This window comes from Phoxinus phoxinus, assembly GCF_949152265.1.
Source record: "Phoxinus phoxinus genome assembly, chromosome: 15".
In the NCBI taxonomy this organism is placed as follows: domain Eukaryota; kingdom Metazoa; phylum Chordata; class Actinopteri; order Cypriniformes; family Leuciscidae; genus Phoxinus; species Phoxinus phoxinus.
Window position 1 is genome coordinate 2,568,494 of NC_136890.1, and position 19,538 is coordinate 2,588,031.

The 19,538-nt window shown below is 42.3% G+C and overlaps 1 protein-coding gene across 5 annotated transcripts in view; it reads right to left on the reverse strand.

Annotated features, from left to right (window-relative positions):
- cfap74 (cilia and flagella associated protein 74) overlaps positions 1 to 19,538 on the reverse strand; it is a 76,669-nt gene that overhangs the window by 47,218 nt on the left and 9,913 nt on the right. For all 5 annotated transcript variants that reach the window (XM_079638339.1, XM_079638337.1, XM_079638338.1 and 2 more), the window contains 14 exons: positions 17,624 to 17,734; positions 17,378 to 17,480; positions 15,917 to 16,074; positions 15,651 to 15,828; positions 13,817 to 14,017; positions 13,032 to 13,190; positions 12,437 to 12,555; positions 11,007 to 11,073; positions 9,624 to 9,713; positions 9,382 to 9,540; positions 5,493 to 5,595; positions 4,941 to 5,038; positions 4,094 to 4,216; positions 3,862 to 3,983 (listed from right to left, as the gene is read on the reverse strand). In XM_079638339.1, coding sequence (XP_079494465.1) covers positions 3,862 to 3,983; positions 4,094 to 4,216; positions 4,941 to 5,038; positions 5,493 to 5,595; positions 9,382 to 9,540; positions 9,624 to 9,713; positions 11,007 to 11,073; positions 12,437 to 12,555; positions 13,032 to 13,190; positions 13,817 to 14,017; positions 15,651 to 15,828; positions 15,917 to 16,074; positions 17,378 to 17,480; positions 17,624 to 17,734 — 1,791 coding nt within the window. The remainder of the gene's footprint in view (positions 1 to 3,861; positions 3,984 to 4,093; positions 4,217 to 4,940; positions 5,039 to 5,492; positions 5,596 to 9,381; positions 9,541 to 9,623; positions 9,714 to 11,006; positions 11,074 to 12,436; positions 12,556 to 13,031; positions 13,191 to 13,816; positions 14,018 to 15,650; positions 15,829 to 15,916; positions 16,075 to 17,377; positions 17,481 to 17,623; positions 17,735 to 19,538) is intronic.

The following is a 19,538-nucleotide window of genomic DNA, read 5'->3' on the forward strand; positions in this document are numbered from 1 at the left end:
ACACTGGAGCGGTCTCAGGGGCAGGAGCCGACACTGGAGCGGACTCAGGGGCTGGAGCCGACACTGGAGCGGTCTCAGGGGCTGGAGCCGACACTGGAGCGGTCTCAGGGGCTGGAGCCGACACTGGAGCGGACTCAGGGGCAGGAGCCGACACTGGAGCGGACTCAGGGGCAGGAGCCGACACTGGAGCGGACTCAGGGGCAGGAGCCGACACTGGAGCGGACTCAGGGGCAGGAGCCGACACTGGAGCGGACTCAGGGGCAGGAGCCGACACTGGAGCGGAGTCAGGGGCAGGAGCCGACACTGGAGCGGAGTCAGGGGCAAGAGCCGACACTGGAGCGGAGTCAGGGGGCAGGGGCAGGAGCCGACACTGGAGCGGACTCATGGGCAGGAGCCGACACTGGAGCGGACTCAGGGACTCGATTTGAAGCTTGTTCCATATAAACGCGCACATCAACCCGATCACATGTGTAGCATTCATGTAAACACTACATTCAGATGCATTAATTTGGAATGAATTCAGTCCGATTGAAGCAAAATTTGTGCATGTAAATGTAGCCATTGTTGACTTTACTATTGCAAATGACTGTAATAAAAATAGGCATCAAAAGACATTATTAATTTTAATATACTGAGCATAAAACTTTTGATAATGGATGTAATCGCAGTCTCATGAATAATGCAAAATGATAGAGATGGTATATACAGTCATCCAGACATTAACAAAAAATAAATCTCTTCAGAGAGATCAAAGATCCCAAACACTTTGTCAGTGTTTTAATTAGCATGTTATCCCTTATTTATTTGACCACAGGATCCAGTCAATCAATCACAATCAAGTATTCCAGACAGCCGTGCAATAATATCCCCAAAAACAGCCCACAAAAGGCTCCAGTGAGAATGAGCCATGTGAAGCCATTACATAAGCAGGAGTCAAGACAGATCTGTGGGTTTGGATCACAGGAGAGAGAGAGAGAGAGAGAGAGAGAGAGAGAGAGAGAGAGAGAGAGAGAGAGAGAGATGAGAGAGAGAGAGAGAGAGAGAGAGAGAGAAGAGAGAGAGAGAGAGAGAGAGGAGAGAGAGAGAGAGAGAGAGAAATGGTGCGGATGCTATTAATGCCGTTTTAATCTGCATTTTAAGCCCTCTGAGCAGATTAAAGCAGTTTCACTTCATCCACTGCAGCACGTCAGGCCCACAGAACATCCTTTAACTTTTATCATGTAATGCGGCTTCATCTGACCTCAAATCAGCTTAGCTATCAATATTCGGCTTTGTCAGATGAAAAATGTGGGCGAGGAGAAGGGCACCACACACACATACACACACACACACGCACGCACACACACACGCACACACACACACGCGCACACACACACACACACACACACACGCACACACACACACACCACACAGCACAGCGCGTTACAGTTCAGGTTTAAAAATATCTCAGCAGCCTCATTCAAATTCAGCTCCTCCTAAATGTCCACATGCTTCTCTCGGGAGATTATCTTGATGGTTCGAGGGTTTTATTTTCCGAGATGCTCTTATGATACAAGTTACATTTTTCAAGGATGGGAATGGATCATGTCAAATAGGTAATGAGGTTTTATTTTCTTGTGTGCGAGCATTGTAGAAGTGGATGTACAGTAGCATGATGACTAAGATGGGTGGAGTTAGAATAATCAACCCTACCTACCCATCCAACCCTGCTCTATCCCTCCACCATTAAACGTCCAGAGAGGTGGAGCTGGCCGTCATGTGACTCTGCAGTGAGCACCTCTTGATTGGACGGAGTGTCAATGACTGACACTAGGGGTCAAACTTGGGAGCCCCATCACATCTGATACTTTGAGAAAAGGCACATGAACATTGGCGAGTGGATTTGCTTCCCCAGACATGCGGGTAAAAACAGGAGATGGTGTGCATCCACAAACATATTAGGTCCCTTTTAATCTTTAGAAGTAAATTCCCAACTTTGTTTAAAAAACATTGAGAAATGAACAGAAAACAACAGTATGAAAGTCACCCCATCAAGCAAGGATTTAAAGTCCCTCTGTAGTGAAAATCCAGCTTTTAATGTTGTTAATGTGTCTATGTGGTGTTAATAATACGCTTTAACACACACCATGTGTAAGTTCATAAGTGGACAGCATTGCTGAGTATTTTCTGCTTAAAACTGCAGTGAACCAAAGACAGTCTCAAACACACGGTTTGAAATCGCTGGTGTTTCTGACGTCACACACTACCTTGTAACCAATCAGATCAACATGTGATCGTCAACCAGTGGATCTCTGAGTGAGTGAGTGGAGGCGGGGCTCATTTGCATATTCATAGAACCACGCATACTAAATGAGGCAAGGGAGTCGAGTTACATTCAAGATATTTTAAAGCATTAATCTTTTTTTTTCAAGGAAAAATAGTATTATTTATCTAATTAAATGGTGTTATCAAGGTCTACCTGGGCAGAAATTTCAGCTGAGCACTGAAGCTGGATTTGGCCTGGATAAATCCTGTTTTAGGAAGGATAGACATGTGGTTCCTCATCTCTTTACACACCTTGAATGTCAATCTGAGAGCTGAGCTTGCCCTGAAGAAAGAAAAAACACCACCAAATATTCATATTCTCAAAAGTCAGGAAAACAAACGGAAAGAGAAGACATTGGTTAAACAGAAAACACAATATATTCATATCTGAAAGAGGACTCATTCTCAATCTAAAGTCAAACACAATTACAGTGCACTGTACAATGTAATATCCATGTAAGTGTGTGTGTGTGTGTGTGTGTGTAATCCCAACCAAACATTCTCCGCAACACAGAGCATTAAAGCACAACCAGAAACAATATAAAATATGAGAAGCAAACGAGATCTGTGTGTGCCACTCATTCAGATCCACACCAGCAGGGCTGTGAAATACGCAGTACCCCACTATCTATATGGATCTAGAATAGATGACCCATTTTCCCCAATGTTGCCTGCAGCGAGAAGCTTCCAGAACAGCAGATATATGGAAGATCATCCCGGGAATTCTTTAAATAATCAGACTATGCAGAATGTGAAATAAAGAGCCTGAAAAAATAAAAAATCACCACCAAATATTCACATTCCTTTACTGGTATCTGCAGTAACGATTGCTTTACAGTAGGGGTGTAACGATACCCTTGTGTCACGATTCGATACCATCACGATTATAAACTCACGATACGATATTATTGCGATACTCCGAGACATATGATAAAAGGTTAACAAAAAATCTACTGTTGATTAAAATGCTAAATTTGATATTTCATTGTGTGTGTAAATGAATAGACTTGGTGCTGGAAACCCAAAGCACAGGACAATAGAGACACCAGAATAACAATATTCATGATTCTGAAGCTGAAAATACAGAATTATTTTAGACAAATATGATTGCACTCTGACTAAGATATATTTAAAATAATGTCGACCACTTTTTACTGGTAACATCAGACATTTGGCATTACCAGGAACCACAAATATTCCCGCATTGCATTATTATACATTATCTTCAACATTATTTATAGCAGCTTAAATTTTTTTATTATTTTGTTGTCACACAGTAATTTTTATTTTGGGTGAACTATCCACAATACATATTGTTGAATTTTTGTATTGATATATATTGTGACACGATATATTCACCCCTACTTTGCAGGCATTATGTCATCTACTGATGCACCACAGCTCTTCTCAAGGCAAGGTTTGATCTGTCAGTCAGGTTGGTCCCTACAGTATACAGCTGTTCTGACTCTGTGCTTCTCTAGAAGTCCACCAGCAACAGAAGTCAATGGCAAATGTGGATCTTGTCTTGATAAAAATGGATCTGGTGCAATTCTTCACCTGCTTTGAACTTCGATGCTGTCCTGATAAAGACGATCATACATGCAGATTTTCAGGTCGATATTTGGCTTGGTCACCCACACAGGTGCGCTCTCGGCCACCCCACAAACCGAAACCACAATCTATGCATTCAGAAGACAAGGAGAAAATCAAGTTCATATATTGAGCTGTTAAAGCAAATATAAAGTTTGTAAATATATATGTTTTTTTTATAATTATGTGATAACTCTACCGGTTCACAACCAGGTTGAGAAAATAGGATTTGGAAATCCAGTTTTGCCTCTCCTGGAATGGTTGGTGTGAAGATGATGGGTATTCTGACACTCATAAATGGGCCAACATCACCTTCATAAGGCTGTAAAGAGAACACCTGTAAGTTGCACTGACATTTCTGTGCTGAAAATCCAGCTTTTAATGCTGTTTATATGTTTAAAATGCTTTAAGACAAACCATGTCTAAATATTTTACAAATATTCTGACTTTAATATACAGAGATAACAAGGGACCTAAATGAACAACAGGTAAACATAATCAGTAACTCAGTCTAATCGGGACGGGGAACACAGTTAAAACAAAACAAGATCATCACACTGTCAAAGCGGGATCAGTTTGATATATTTTTCCTTCGATTTTCTATCCATAGATAGATTCCTTAAGATATTCTTCATTGAGTTAATATGTAAGGGATAATGTAGAGCGATGAATTCAGAGCCCTGAAGGGGTTGTAATCGCTATAACAACCGCCTCGCTCTACATTATCCTGCTTATTACATGGCTACCTACCAAATAAATCAATAATCTGACAACATCTTATCTTGATAACACACCGTTGCCATGAAAAACAGAGCGTTGCCATGGACACGGTTTTCTTTAGCGGAAGCAATACAATCGTTTTTTGAATCAATAAACTCCTTTTCTTGAAATAACAGACCGCATTCTACATTAGAATGCAATCAAGCCATGTAATAAATGTTGGGAAAATAATAAAAGTGTCTGCAAAACAGACTTTTTAACTTTGAGAACCAGACTTTCTTGATTTTCTTTCTTAAATGTGTGTAAACAGGTCAATGTGTTCATACCTCCTCGATGCTAAACTCAGTAGGCTCCACTTTAATATCCACTGATCCTGGATCAGCTGTCAAAACCTCATCAGGACTGTGACTGCTGACAGGAGACACTATTAAACAGAATTTACAATTAGAAAAGAAGTACAAAGTGTATACGTGTGTGTTACATACACATACTGTACATGTCACGTACATTTGTCACAGTCAATTGTCTAAGCTAAGAAGCCTGAAAAAGTGGTATATCTTTATTTTTCATTTGACTAAACTATTTCTATCAGTGCTTTTCAAATGTAATAACATGTAAGTATGTTTTATATTCGCCATTTCTATCGACTTCTCTGTCAAAACGGTGATTAAAAGGCGGTGTAGTTATGCTGATTTTGTTTTGGATGCCGGATGTAGAAGGGATTAAGTCATTGTTCAAAAAGCCTAAGTTAAACCCAGGTCCTGTTTGAAATGAAATAATCATGTCAACACTGATTTCATGTTGGCATAGTCATTGTTTAAAATTTCAAAGGTATTACTGAAAAAGCACTGTCCCACAGGAGAAAAGCATTGTGTTACCTGGTCCGAGATCGATGCGAGTCTTCTCTATGCCTGATGGGATTTCTGCTGTGTTCTCTGCGTTCAGACTGGCCATCTCTAAACTACCGCTTTTACCAGAATCCTGGGCAGAAAGATTGACCAAAACATTAAAGTCCCCCTGTGGTGAAAATCCAGCTTTTAATGTTTCTTTATGTGTCTATGTGGTGTTTTTAATCTGCTTTAACACACACCATGTGTAAGTTCATAAGTGGACAGCATTGCTGAGTATTTTCTGCTTAAAACTGCAGTGAACCAAAGACAGTCTCAAAAACACGGCTTGAAATCGCTGGTGTTTCTGACGTCACACACTACCTTGTAACCAATCAGATCAACGTGTGATCGTCAACCAGTGGATCTCTGAGTGAGTGAGTGAGTGGAGGCGGGGCTCATTTGCATATTCATAGAACCGCGAATACTAGTCGAATTACATTCAAGTTATTTTAAGGCATAAAGATTTTTTCAAGGAAAAAACAATTAAATGTGTAATTTTGGAGATCAAAGATGAGTTAAGGGATACAATGATTGACTACAGGGAAACTTTACAAAAACTCACATCACGCATCATGGGATCCATTAGATTTAAGCTGAAATCACGATGAAAGTACTGCCGCATTATTCCACTTTCTGTTGCATACAAGTTGGCAACCCTACCTGAACATTCTGTCACAGTGTCTGGTGGTTCCCTGGGTTTAACATTAGAGGTCTCAGTTTTCACGGTGTCTAGGCATTTTCACTACATTTCCCATAATCCTGTCTCTCACTGATTGTTAATTTCCTTCAGCTGTTTCTCGTCACCTTGTTTGCACTTGTGTATATATACCCTGTCTGTTTCAGTGTTTGTCACGGAGTCCTTGTATATTGTCCCCACACTTCTGTTGTGCTTTGAGCTTGTTTCTAGTGTTTGTGTTTCATGTTTTTGGATTGCCTTTTTGGATTTCGACCCTTGCCTGGACTGGTTGTGAGTACGGATTACCCTAATAAATATACTGCGCCTGGACCTTACCTTCTCCTGTGTGTGTGTCGTGACAGAAGGACTCCGTCACTAAAGGATCCAGCAGTATGGGTTCCCGTAGCCTTCCCCCCACCACGAAAAGGGAGAAGAGACAGCAGAAGCGAGGACCGTCATCTGGTGAGTCAGAGCCTCGGATGACGCTGTTCGATTGCTTCGCGCTGTGGGCTCGGAGGACTGAGGAGACCATGGCGGTCGCCTCCACTGAGCCCTTTTCCGTTGCCACGGCAGACGCCTGGTCAGCCAACACCTTTGCCCATGGAGGTTCATTTAAGGGAACCCGTCTGGCCAAGTTTTCTGGGACCCGTGGAGGCCGCAGGGAGGGAGGTACTAGAGGCGACTTCCAGCACCACTCTCCGCCTCAGCCTCTCCTCCACCCTGGGCCGGTGATGCTCGACCCAGAGCTCCCTTCTCCGTTGTTCCTTCCAAGCCCGGAGCCTATTCCACGCCATCATGGACGGAGGAGGAGGAGGAGACACAGCCCGTCTGCCCAGTCAGAGTTGAATCACGTCCCGTCTGCCCAGTCAGAGTTGAATCACGTCCCGTCTGCCCAGTCAGAGACTGTTCACGTCCCGTCTGCCCAGTCAGAGACTGTTCCAGAGCCGGAGCCAGTGTCTGCTGTTCCAGAGCCGGAGCCAGTGTCTGCTGTTCCAGAGCCGGAGCCAGTGTCTGCTGTTCCAGAGCCGGAGCCAGTGTCTGCTGTTCCAGAGCCGGAGCCAGTGTCTGCTGTTCCAGAGCCGGAGCCAGTGTCTGCTGTTCCAGAGCCGGAGCCAGTGTCTGCTGTTCCAGAGCCGGAGCCAGTGTCTACTGTTCCAGAGCCTGAGCCAGTGTCTGCTGTTCCAGAGCCGAGTCTGGTGGTTCCGATTCCGGTGGTCCGGAGACGGAAGAGAAGGAGAAGGACCTCTTCAACGGACCGTCCGGTGGTTCCTAACCCAGAGACCATCCCAGAGGTGACTGCCATCCCTGACGCGCCGGTTAGGCATGCTGCTCTGCCGGCCCCGCCCGAGCTGCTCGCCCTGCCGGCCCCGCCCGAGCTGCTCGCCCTGCCGGCCCCGCCCGAGCTGCTCGCCCTGCCGGCCCCGATCCAGCATCATGTCACGCCCGCCGAGCCTGTTCCTGAGCCGGTGGTGTCTGTTGCAGTTCCTGAGCCGGTGGTGTCTGTTGCAGTTCCTGAGCCGGTGGTGTCTGTTGCAGTTCCTGAGCCGGTGGTGTCTGTTGCAGTTCCTGAGCCGGTGGTGTCTGTTGCAGTTCCTGAGCCGGTGGTGTCTGTTGCAGTTCCTGAGCCGGTGGTGTCTGTTGCTGTTCCTGAGCCGGTGGTGTCTGTTGCTGTTCCTGAGCCGGTGGTGTCTGTGACTGTTCCTGAGCCGGTGGTGTCTGTTGCAGTTCCTGAGCCGGTGGTGTCTGTTGCAGTTCCTGAGCCGGTGGTGTCTGTTGCAGTTCCTGAGCCGGTGGTGTCTGTTGCAGTTCCTGAGCCGGTGGTGTCTGTGACTGTTCCTGAGCCGGTGGTGTCTGTTGCTGTTCCTGAGCCGGTGGTGTCTGTGACTGTTCCTGAGCCGGTGGTGTCTGTTGCAGTTCCTGAGCCGGTGGTGTCTGTTGCAGTTCCTGAGCCGGTGGTGTCTGTTGCAGTTCCTGAGCCGGTGGTGTCTGTTCCAGTTCCTGAGCCGGTGGTGTCTGTGACTGTTCCTGAGCCGGTGGTGTCTGTGACTGTTCCTGAGCCGGTGGTGTCTGTGACTGTTCCTGAGCCGGTGGTGTCTGTGACTGTTCCTGAGCCAGTGGTGTCTGTGACTGTTCCTGAGCCAGGGTCTGTCTCTGTTCCGCCTTGGTCTTCACCGCCATGGCCGCCCGAGTGGTCGTCTTCACCCTGGTCGCCTCCGCCATGGCCGCCCGAGTGGTCGTCTTCACCCTGGTCGTCTCCGCCGTGGCCGCCCGAGGGGTCTTCTCCGCCGTGGCCGCCCGAGGGGTCTTCTCCGCCGTGGCCGCCCGAGGGGTCTTCACCGCCGTGGCCGCCCGAGGGGTCTTCACCGCCGTGGCCGCCCGAGGGGTCTTCACCGCCGTGGCCGCCCGAGGAGTCTTCACCGCCGTGGCCGCCCGAGGGGTCTTCACCGCCCTGGCCACCCGATGGACTGTCTGCTTCGCCCTGGCCGCCCGATGGATTGTCTGTTTCGCCCTGGCCGTCGCTTAAGCCGTTCCCCCTTGTTCCTGTTCCCCTCCATGGACCTGGCCCCCCATCCCACCCCCTGATCCTCCACCTTTCCTCCTCCCGCCTGGACTCTTGTTTTGTTTGTTTCTTGTGGTCTTGGAGCGTCTGGTAGCCGCTCCGTAGAGGGGAGGTTATGTCACAGTGTCTGGTGGTTCCCTGGGTTTAACACTAAAGGTCTCAGTTTTCACGGTGTCTAGGCATTTTCACTACATTTCCCATAATCCTGTCTGTCACTGATTGTTAATTTCCTTCAGCTGTTTCTCGTCACCTTGTTTGCACTTGTGTATATATACCCTGTCTGTTTCAGTGTTTGTCACGGAGTCCTTGTATATTGTCCCCACACTTCTGTTGTGCTTTGAGCTTGTTTCTAGTGTTTGTGTTTCATGTTTTTGGATTGCCTTTTTGGATTTCGACCCTTGCCTGGACTGGTTGTGAGTACGGATTACCCTAATAAATATACTGCGCCTGGACCTTACCTTCTCCTGTGTGTGTGTCGTGACACATTCACTCTCTCATAACCAGAATAACTAGATACCAAATCACAGGACTATCTCCCTCACTCAGTTCACTTACTGGAGGAGACAGTCAGTCGTATAGTGTGATTTATACAGTCAGTCGTATAGTGTGATTTATACAGTCAGTCGTATAGTGTGATTCACCAGTGAGCTCGTGAAGGTTTGCTGAAGGGGACCGGTGGAGACGGGGGTCAGTGTGTAACGAGTGCCGAGAGCCCCTCTGTTGGTCATGGTGACTCCTCGTGAAACCGTCTGTCCGACCACATGAGTGCCAAAGTCCACAAGACAGTGATCAACAACCATCTGGGAAGAAAGGGAAATAATAGGATTAACAACTCACCAAAACCTCAACAAAAGAGTCCAATTTTCCATGCAGATACTCCTACCTCACACTTTTTCCTGGAGCACCTGATAGCCACAGAAAAAGGGCCAGTAGCCGACTGAAAGTGAATCACACCATCCAAATCCACATCGAGCTACAACAAATATAGAACATTTATTACTGTGGAGCTTTCCCTGATCAATTTCAGTTCATTGTAGAACAGGAGATGATGATCATCTACTTCATTTATTGGTTTACAAGATGTAAGATAAGGAAGTCAACTGGTATTAAAGAAACGTGTGTTTGGTTCTTAGGTTTGCACTATCACTTGTCTTGCCCAGATCTCATTTATGACAATTTATGCACTTCATTTCTATCATAAGAAAGTCTTAATATGACAGCCAATCATTTTCAGTGAGCGATTTCTGGTGACTGTATGCTATGCGTTCCCTAGTGAAAAAACCTATACCAAAACGTATTAAAAATATGTTTATTTCATACTAAGTATACTACAAAGCCATTAACATATTTACTGATATGTCGCTTGAGACTTACTGATATATTATAATTAAACATTATTTGGAGAACTTCTTTATTGCACAATGCAAATTTCTTAATATTAAGCCTGAAATGTGTTTTAATATCACTATTAGTCAGGATAGTATAATCTCTGTATAATATCAGTCTTTAAATGCAAGATATTAAAAGTGTAACTAAAGTATACTTGCAATAGTTCCACTTTAGCACAATCAAATATGCTTCAGTATACTTTAGTTGAACTTCAGCACTATTTCTGTAAAACTACAGTACATTAAGTACAAAATTAGCTTAATTAAGTCCAGTTTAGCAAATTTAGTATACTAAAAGTACAATTGCAGGATATTTATATTAAGTACATAAATATGTAAATTATTTGTAATATACTTATCATAATATAAACATATTCCAAATACATTTTAGTATATTTATTTTTCACTAGGGTTTCCATGCCACTCAATAAAGTTTTACTTTATGCAAATTAGCAGTGACACATGAGTGGGATTCATTATGAAGTGACTGATACACTTATTAGGTAGAGAGGAATATTATTTTAGCCTTTAGTTAAATACGATGATTATTTTCTTACGCATGATATTTTCGTTTATGGTTATTTTAACTCCTTTTTTATGTAAAGCACTTTGAATTATCATTGTGTATGAAATGTGATAAATAAGCCTTGTCTTAGAAATAAAATGTAACTTGACTGTGACAAAGCAACTAGTCAGCTCACGTAATCCATCCCATGTTACTGTGAGTAATTTCACTGTTCTCTATGATTCATCTCTACCCACATGCAGTGATATGTTAAAACAGAATTTCATCTAATTTTGTCTGGCAAAGCATCTCATGGGACGTACAGAGTGAAGCAAAGATATATTATTCCAGTGACAAGAGGGAAAAACCTTACCAACGGTCTAAATATAGCCTCCAGTTCACAAGCCATGCCAGCAGACATCGGCCCTGGCGGCTCGAAACTGCAAGAAAAGACGTCACACACTTAGTATATAAAAGCAAACAGCTTGATAATGACTCATTTCAAACTGAACTTAAAATGTACAGGTGTGTCTCATTGAAATCTCTTGCATATACTCTGTTGAGTTCAGTTATTGTCTGTATATAATGTGTTGTCCCGTGTGCATGTTACTGTATATATGTCAATTGCAATTTTTAAGAGTAAATCCTGCATTTATCTGTAGATGTCACTTCCGAAACTTTCAGCATGTAATTGCCCATCGATCCTCTTAAAAACAACACATTTATTAAATGGATAATAGCTATATTGCTATATAGCGCACCCTTTACAATCACTATAAATCTGTCACTCATCTCAGTTCACGATCTCATAACTTTCCATTAAAATTAATAAAGTTATCAACACACACTGCATAATAAATCTCTTACTTGCATCGCGTCTCTGTTTGTTAATGAGAGGATTCGCGAGTCAAATTTATTGAATTTGACTAAATGAAACACTTGTGATTGGCCATTGAGTTCAAGATCAACATACTTGTCTGTGATTGGCTACATTTCTCAATGCAAAAACACATTGTAAATAGAAACCGTTGACATTCTCCAGAGCGCAAACACAAATACACACTGGAGCGTTTGCCAAAATCTGTTTCGCCAATATAATATTATTACAGTGTCAACTGAATGCTTTCATTTGAGGGAGCTTATATTTAAATTTGACTTTGTGATTTTTTTCCCATATTTGTGTCAATGTGGCTCAAATCTGGCTCAGGCAAAAGAAAACACACTCCCACAGTCATACTCGGGAATAATTTGGCCAAAAATGAAAATTCTGTCATCATTTACTCACTCTCATGTAATTCAAAGCCTGTAGGTGTTTCCTTTTTTAATAAATTATTTTAAAGTCCAAAAAACATTAGATCCGATTGAAAATAAAAAAGAGAGACATTTCTCTGTTCCACGTAAAAAGTGATCAGGTGACTTAACTTAATTTTTTTTAGGAAACCCGTTGCCTTAAAATTATGAACTAAATAAATAAACTTCATGATTAATCGAAAAAAATTAAGTAATGTGGAATTGTCAAGGTCACATAACTTATTTTTTTCACCTAAGCATTAAGTTTAATTACCGTACTTAATAATTTTAAGGCAACAGATTTACTAAAATTTTTTAAGAAAGAGAACTGAACACTTTTCACAGTGCAGACAGGTTTAGAAATAATGGCAGAATTTTCTTTTCAAGACAAACAGAGAGAGTCAGCAAAAGATGCCAGTACCACGTGCCGAACTGCTCTGGCTTTAAAAGAGCATCGCTTATGAGCCTGACGAGTAAAGCCTCAAGCGTAAGATGTGTATGTGACGTGCCTACCTGACAGACACATGGTCTTTAAGATTCTGAGACACTCCCGTCAGCTTGCAGTGGTTAGTCATGTATGTGACGTTCGTGAGTGTGACTTTCTTCTTATAGACCTTCCCAACATCGCAATCCTGCAAATACAGTTCTTCTGATTTAAATATATTAGATGTAATATAATAATGCATTACGTTTTGTACTTTAGAGGCACGTTCTTGAGGTCTCAGATGATGGCTGTGTCTAAAAGTTAAGTGAGCTCATAATATATATTTTCCTCCCATATCATATTTTTTCCACCACCACATCCCTTTAGTGGCCTGGAGAGCAAACACAAACTGCATATTTAATATACAATATGATCAATATTTCCTTCAGCATTGTCATCTACCTTAAATTGGAAATTCTTTGTTGCCCTCATTGCAATGCATTATGGTATTGTATTTTTAATGAAGAATATAAGAAGAATTATTTTATCAGGCATACGACTTCAGTTCCCATAATTTGACACATTCTGTTCACTGGACCTTTAATTCCCCAGAATGATGTCCAGGTAGGCAGCTCACTAAGTTTTGAACACAGCTATTCTGATGAAGAAGTCTGCATTCGGTACCTTGAACAGAATAATCTCTGGTTTGCTGATGAATGGTGGTCCTTTTGATTCTCTGCCCTTTATAGTCTTTTTTGCTTCCTTTGAAAGCAAACCCTTGTTCATGTCAGTCTTCATGGTGGTGTAAGATGTTTCAAGATGAATGTTTTCATCTGATGTGGCCTAAGGGGAACATATATGTCAAAAAACAAAGATTGTTTAGCTGTCAATGAAAGAATTACACTTATTCTATTATAGTGTTATAAAAGCAGCATTGAGGAAAGAGTACATTAAAAAATAATGGGCCAGTTGCATAATCACAGCCATATGTTAAGAGTGTGTCCATTGTGTGATGATGTAGACTGTGTTTCCCAAAAGCATTGAGACTATTGGTGCCGATGGTCTCAATGATCTACTTAGGCTTGCAATGCTTTCGGGAAACACAGTACTGGTCACGATGTTTCATACACTTTTGTTGAAATCAAATCTCTGTATTTTGGGATAGATGATTTTTGTGCACTAAAAAATAACAAACATTAGTCTTAAATATCCAATAAGTAAACAAGTTATGAATAAAATGAGGGGCCGTTCACAAAGGACATGTTAAAAACACGAGGTGCAGGTCAGTGGAAGGAAAAACAGTAAACTTTTAAGTTTAGAGGCCCGTTTTTAGTCATGCAAAAGACTCAAGCATGATGGTCAAACACGTCCATCTAGCATAGATAAACAATGGAAAGCAGCGTAAAGCAATGCAAACACGTGCTCTGTGTGAAGTGTCACATGCATATGTAATGTATTAAAATTGTTACCATATCATCTTTGTGTTTGTGTTCCCAAAGGCCGGTGAACTCAGGCTGAGCCAGGCTCGTCTCTCTCCTATCTTCATCCTGCATTTCTACACTCTCTCCCAACGCCAGCTCTGCAGAGTCTGAAGAGGAACTGACCTCACTGTTGCTGTCACCGTACGACCTGACGCGAGATGCTCTGGGACTTGACATTACATGCTTTTCCTGAATTAAACACAAGTGGGAAAAGTGCTTGTTAGTGTTGCTTTCATCAGCATCTTTGATTTGGGATTAGTAGTACATGTAGTTATATACAATATGACTCTAAGGGCCCTATTGTAATGCTCTGAACCGCAAGTATCAAACGCGAGACGCAAGTAACTCTGTGGGCGGATCCCGCAAATCTAAAATGGTCTGAAGGTGCTACATTACTCATAGGTGTGGTTTGGGCGTAACGTGAGATAAACCAATCCTCACATTCCCTTTAAGAGCCGGCGCGCTTGTTCCACGGTGGATTGCTATTATAACGGCGGGTTTGCCGGCGCACGCAACTTACATGATGGTAACGGGGTTTTCAGTCTTCAGGATTTTGTTTAATGGTTCTTGACGGACAACACACTGTCAGATGTCCTTATATACCGATGTGTCTCGCCACTATTGATCAAACAGGTTTGATCCGTCATTACTACAATTAGCCTGAATATTTGGGTAAATGTGTAATATAGATTTATGCCTATTTTTTCATATCTTCATGGACACCACAATGATTTCGCTCGTGTGGTAATATATTTTTCCTTGTAATAATGTATGGTTTGCAAAAATATTAACTGCTGCGTCTGTGTAGATGAGAGAAGCAAAGTGTGTGTGTTGTGCACACGCTACATTATGGCCAAGCATGCGCCCTTAAAACAGCATATGAATAACGCGCCGCTGACTTTAGACTCGGTTTCTCCTGGTCAGTGGCGGAATTGTTTTCTGGAACAGCAAAATATCACCAGGGAACGTTTGCGCCGGAACACGCCTCATCTATTCGCCGAAGCCCTTTTTCTTGCTCACTTGGTAAATCGTCAAGTGTTAAAAACGCATAAAATGTTCAGGACAGACAAAGCTTAATTTCTGTTCTCAAAAAGACTGTACAAAATAATGGTATTTTGCAAACGGCTGCAGAATTTCTGCCAGGAACCACCACAATTTTTCAGCAGGAAATCACATCAGGAAGACTCATGTCTAACATCATCAATATCATCAATGGTCATTAATCGGCTGTAGATGAATGTGTCTAATGTGATTAAGACTACAGATTTTAGCCTAGAATCAGAGGAATCTTTTAGGATTCTTAACTTTTCTCTCAGACGGCCAAATCATGGACAAAATTGTAGAGCGTGAGCCCGGCTTAATACAAACAGCAGCTTGTCCTTCTCCTCTATTTTCCCTTTTCTATCTAGAGATGCTCATCCTGAGGAAACTAGACTGAACCAGCTCCGTAATAATATCCTTTTATTGCAATCATTATAATCACAAGCTGTATTTACCACCCCGATAATGCAGTATTATTGTTACATGATATTTATTTTTCAAGGTTTTCTCTCCAACACCCCACCACACAGTTACAAGCACTGTAAATGTAAATCGAGTTTAATTGAAATAGTAATGCCTCATGATAAGATGCTTTTAATATATTGCAGACACATGTTGGTTTATCATGGCATGATCTCTACTTCTGCAGACAAACTTGCATCCTTCATAAGCTTACTTTACTTTCTCTTTGTGGAGCGCAGAACATATAACCGTTTCATTCATTGTTTTACTGATAAACATGTACAGTGAGTGTGACGCTAAGCTATCACTGGTACTGTACCTCTCTGCCTGTGTGTGCGGACGGAGGCAGAATGTTCTGCAAGAGTTTCTCATCACGTGTTTTCTCATGGCTCAGAGTCAGTACAGGAGATTTTCTACGCCTCTCCTTCACGTTCCTTTCCGAGAGCAATTTAGCCACAATCTCCATTTGCCCCACTCTCCGTGTATCTTCAAACTCCCTTCAATGAAAAAGATAGAAGACATGAAAAATAGCTGTCCTCAAACATTTTTAAAGATTCACATCAAATGTTCATGGGAAATCCTCACGCATTTTTCTTCCTGCGGCGCTCCTGCACTCTCAGTCGGTGGATGTGTTCAGTGCTGTTCAATCCTCTGGCCTCCAGTGACTCTTTCAACTGTTGCTCTTGCTCTCTCTGTTTCTGTTCATAGGCTTTCTGTTGTAGTTTTCTAGCACACATCGTTTCCTAAGTACATGGAGAGAAGATCTATCAATGGCTTATGCAGACGCAAACACTCGCCCAGCAATACTGGTCCAGTCCTGCTGCGGTTACACATATCATAAGCTGCGTCTCCATTACACTTAAAATTGCGCAAATTGAAAATACGCCCAATGGAAACATGTCAATGGTGCAAAAAACTCCCATGTAGCGCAAAAACGTTTTTACGCTCGAATGAGGTGGTTTTTCAGGCAATTCGAAAAATGAATATTTCGCAAAACTGGTGTACATAAAAATGTATCATTCTTTAAAGACGATGTGGTTTGTTTGGACAGAAGACGAGACAGAGTTCTTTATTAACTTTATTAATCTACATTTTGCAATCGCTTTTTTATTGACATTTAAAAAATATTGGAAAACTTTATTTCCGCAACCAAGCTCCTGTCTTCAACGCGCCCCTCTATAGTTGCTGTTCGTTGTTGTGATGGATTTTTAAATTAATCAAAACTAACATTTCTTTTCCTTGCAGGAATAACATTCATATGCTTTTGAAACATAAATGTTTCCAAAGTCAGTCAGACAGTGGATCATCTCCGAATATAACAAAAGGGGAAATTAAACTAGACAGATGTTTAAATATATAAACACTTTGAGAAACAAAGTGAAGTAAATCAAGAAATTGCATCTAGCTGTTAACAGAAGGGTTTGCTGGATTATACATATGAAGAACCAGTCATATTGTAGGAAAATTATGTAATGAATCATGTCACCTTTGCCATGCTCCTATTCTATAAAAACTGATGTACTCTTTTTGTTGGTGGGATTCTCTCTAAAATTAAGTGATTAAAGCATATTTGAAGGCATTGTCTGGTTATTGCTGCGCAGCCTGTTAGTCGAACACTAGAGACCTTATTCCCGAGTGATAGTGTTCAAAAGGAACGAGGCGTGTTGACTCAGTGTGAGACTCTCAGGTGGGGTTAGATGTGCTCAGGTAACTATAATTCTTAGGCATTTTATGTGGTCAGAGTAGCTACTCTTAGGCGTAAACCAACACGGTCAGAGGGTAGCTATAATTTTGCAGGTGTCAGGAAACTTGGTTAAACTTAAGTCAGGTGCGTAAGGGAAAGTCCACCACATTGGTACCCTAAGCTTCTCCTTGCGGGTGGTGAGCCTACGAAGAGGTGGCTCCATGTTGTTTGTTTGAGCTGAGTCTGACCAGACCTCATGAAGCATTACACACTTATTACGATTTATTCATACTGCACAATTCTAGTTTCTCCTTTCACAGACACGTCACAACTCCAAACTCAACTCGACTGATTGACTGTACCTGACTGGCAGCGAAACTGGCTTTAAGTGTCATCACTGCGGTCTGCCTCTTCTTCACAAGCTCCTTCCTCCTCTCGTTCGCCTCAGCCTCTTTCTGTTTCATCCTACAACACAACAGCACTTAGAATAAGTTTGATACTATCTTCTTATAAACACACTTTATTAGACTGGCCACTCATATGGAAGCAGTAAATTGACAGTTGTAATTCAACTAAAGTTGTACAACATGTGCATGTCCACGTGTCACCTCTGTAGAGTCTGTTTGAGGAAGACCGCTGCTTTGAGATGTCCAGCAAGAGCCTGTTCCTGCTGTTTCCTGACAACTTCTGCCTGCTCTTGTAAAACCGCCTCACGCTCACTGTCACAGGAGATTATACAAATTACACTGTTGTCTGAAAAATGTAAACCAACATTTTCAAGTGGCGCTCGCCCACGTACAGTACAACTGGCCGCCATGATGCCGGGGTCTGTCGCTGTACAATAGAAATACAAATTGACTAGAAAACCAGAGGCCATTCTCTCTGCTGGTTATAGGTTAAAGACACTTTACTTTGTTTTTTAAATCATTTTGAGTCGATGAGTCAATTTCTACTTAAAATGTTCTTTTGGCAAGGCAAATACTAAATAGATTCTAGATTCAACTAAATTTAAAATATGTTCAAATGTGTGTTATTGGCTCCTTTAAAAATCTATGTGATCTTTTCATTTTACCATCCATCATGTGACAATTCAGCAATACGTCTAATTGTGATATGGTTTAGACTGTTAAAGGTGCATGCGATTGCTGAGAAACAATGTTGATAGTTGAAATCGATACCCAAACAAACACCCCCCTCTTTTCATTGCTCCGCCCCCAATAGAAGAAAACGTATGCAACACGAGCAACCACTAACAGCTGGTGCAAATGAGAATGAATCAGCTGTGATCCAACAACAGCACATCTCGCTTCTTTGAAACATAGCAAATACCAAAGTTACTCAAGACCTTCCTGCTCTCTAAAGTCTCTCCAGCGATGGAAAGCTGTTATTAACGTGGCTCCTAACACTAATCATAACCCTTCTTTATCCAATTATATTCATGTGACCATTTACTCTTTGATAATATCTCAGCCATCAGTCTTCTGCAGATGTCCCTCTTGCTCACTCTCTCTCCTCCAACATCTCGATCGGATACTATTGCTGATTGGCTACACGAGTGTTCTGGTGCTCTATGGATTGGACCAATCCACTTTTTTTTTTTTGCCACATAGCCAGGAAATGTTTCAGCACACACACAGAACAGACATCTGAGGGTATGTTCACACTTGTAGTTCGATTTGCTTGGTTCGTTTACTCCGGGCAAAAAAAAGAAAGAAGAAGAAACGTTTAGTATTGGTCTGCTTAGTGTTCACATTGGCATTTTTAAGACTGAACCTAAAGGCATAGGGATATGTTCACATCACAACCTGATTGGTTGGCTTTTATTCTGTATATTTCAAGACAGAATTTACCGAACGTCCATGCTGTGTGTGCATAGTCTACATATGATGGTATTTTGACCAACTGAGAACTCGTGAAGAGCTTATAAAATGTGTAAAGGAGTCAAAACAGCGACAGGAATCCCTCCGTCACACACACACACACACACACACACACACACACACACACACACACACACACACACACCTCTGCTGTGAGGAGAAGCACTTCTGATGCCTGTACCGAACTGTGAGCAACATCACGACTATGATGAGAAAAAACATTCTGTCCTTTTTAGGGTCGCATCTTGTGACATCACGTCCTGTTTTTGGTTGGTTTACATGTCTTTGGTCCATATTGCGTTCATATATCAGTCAAACAGCACCAGAGTTCATTTGGAAGTGGATCGAGACTCATCTTCCGTGTGTTTGCTGGCACCAGGGTTCAGATGGCAGCGTTCACACTTATTCAAATGAACCAGAGCAATCGCACCAGAGTTTGTTTTAATCCAGCTAAACATGCCAAGTGTGAACACACCCTAACAAATATTCACATTACTGTATGTTTGGATGTTGATTTCCATTTTCGACAGCATTTCTCAGAAAGCGCTCACTCCACCTTTAAATGGCTCAGGTTACATGTCTTGCATTTAACTGCAAACTGGAGTGGATGTGATAAAAGCGTTGTGCAATTGTGTGACACATT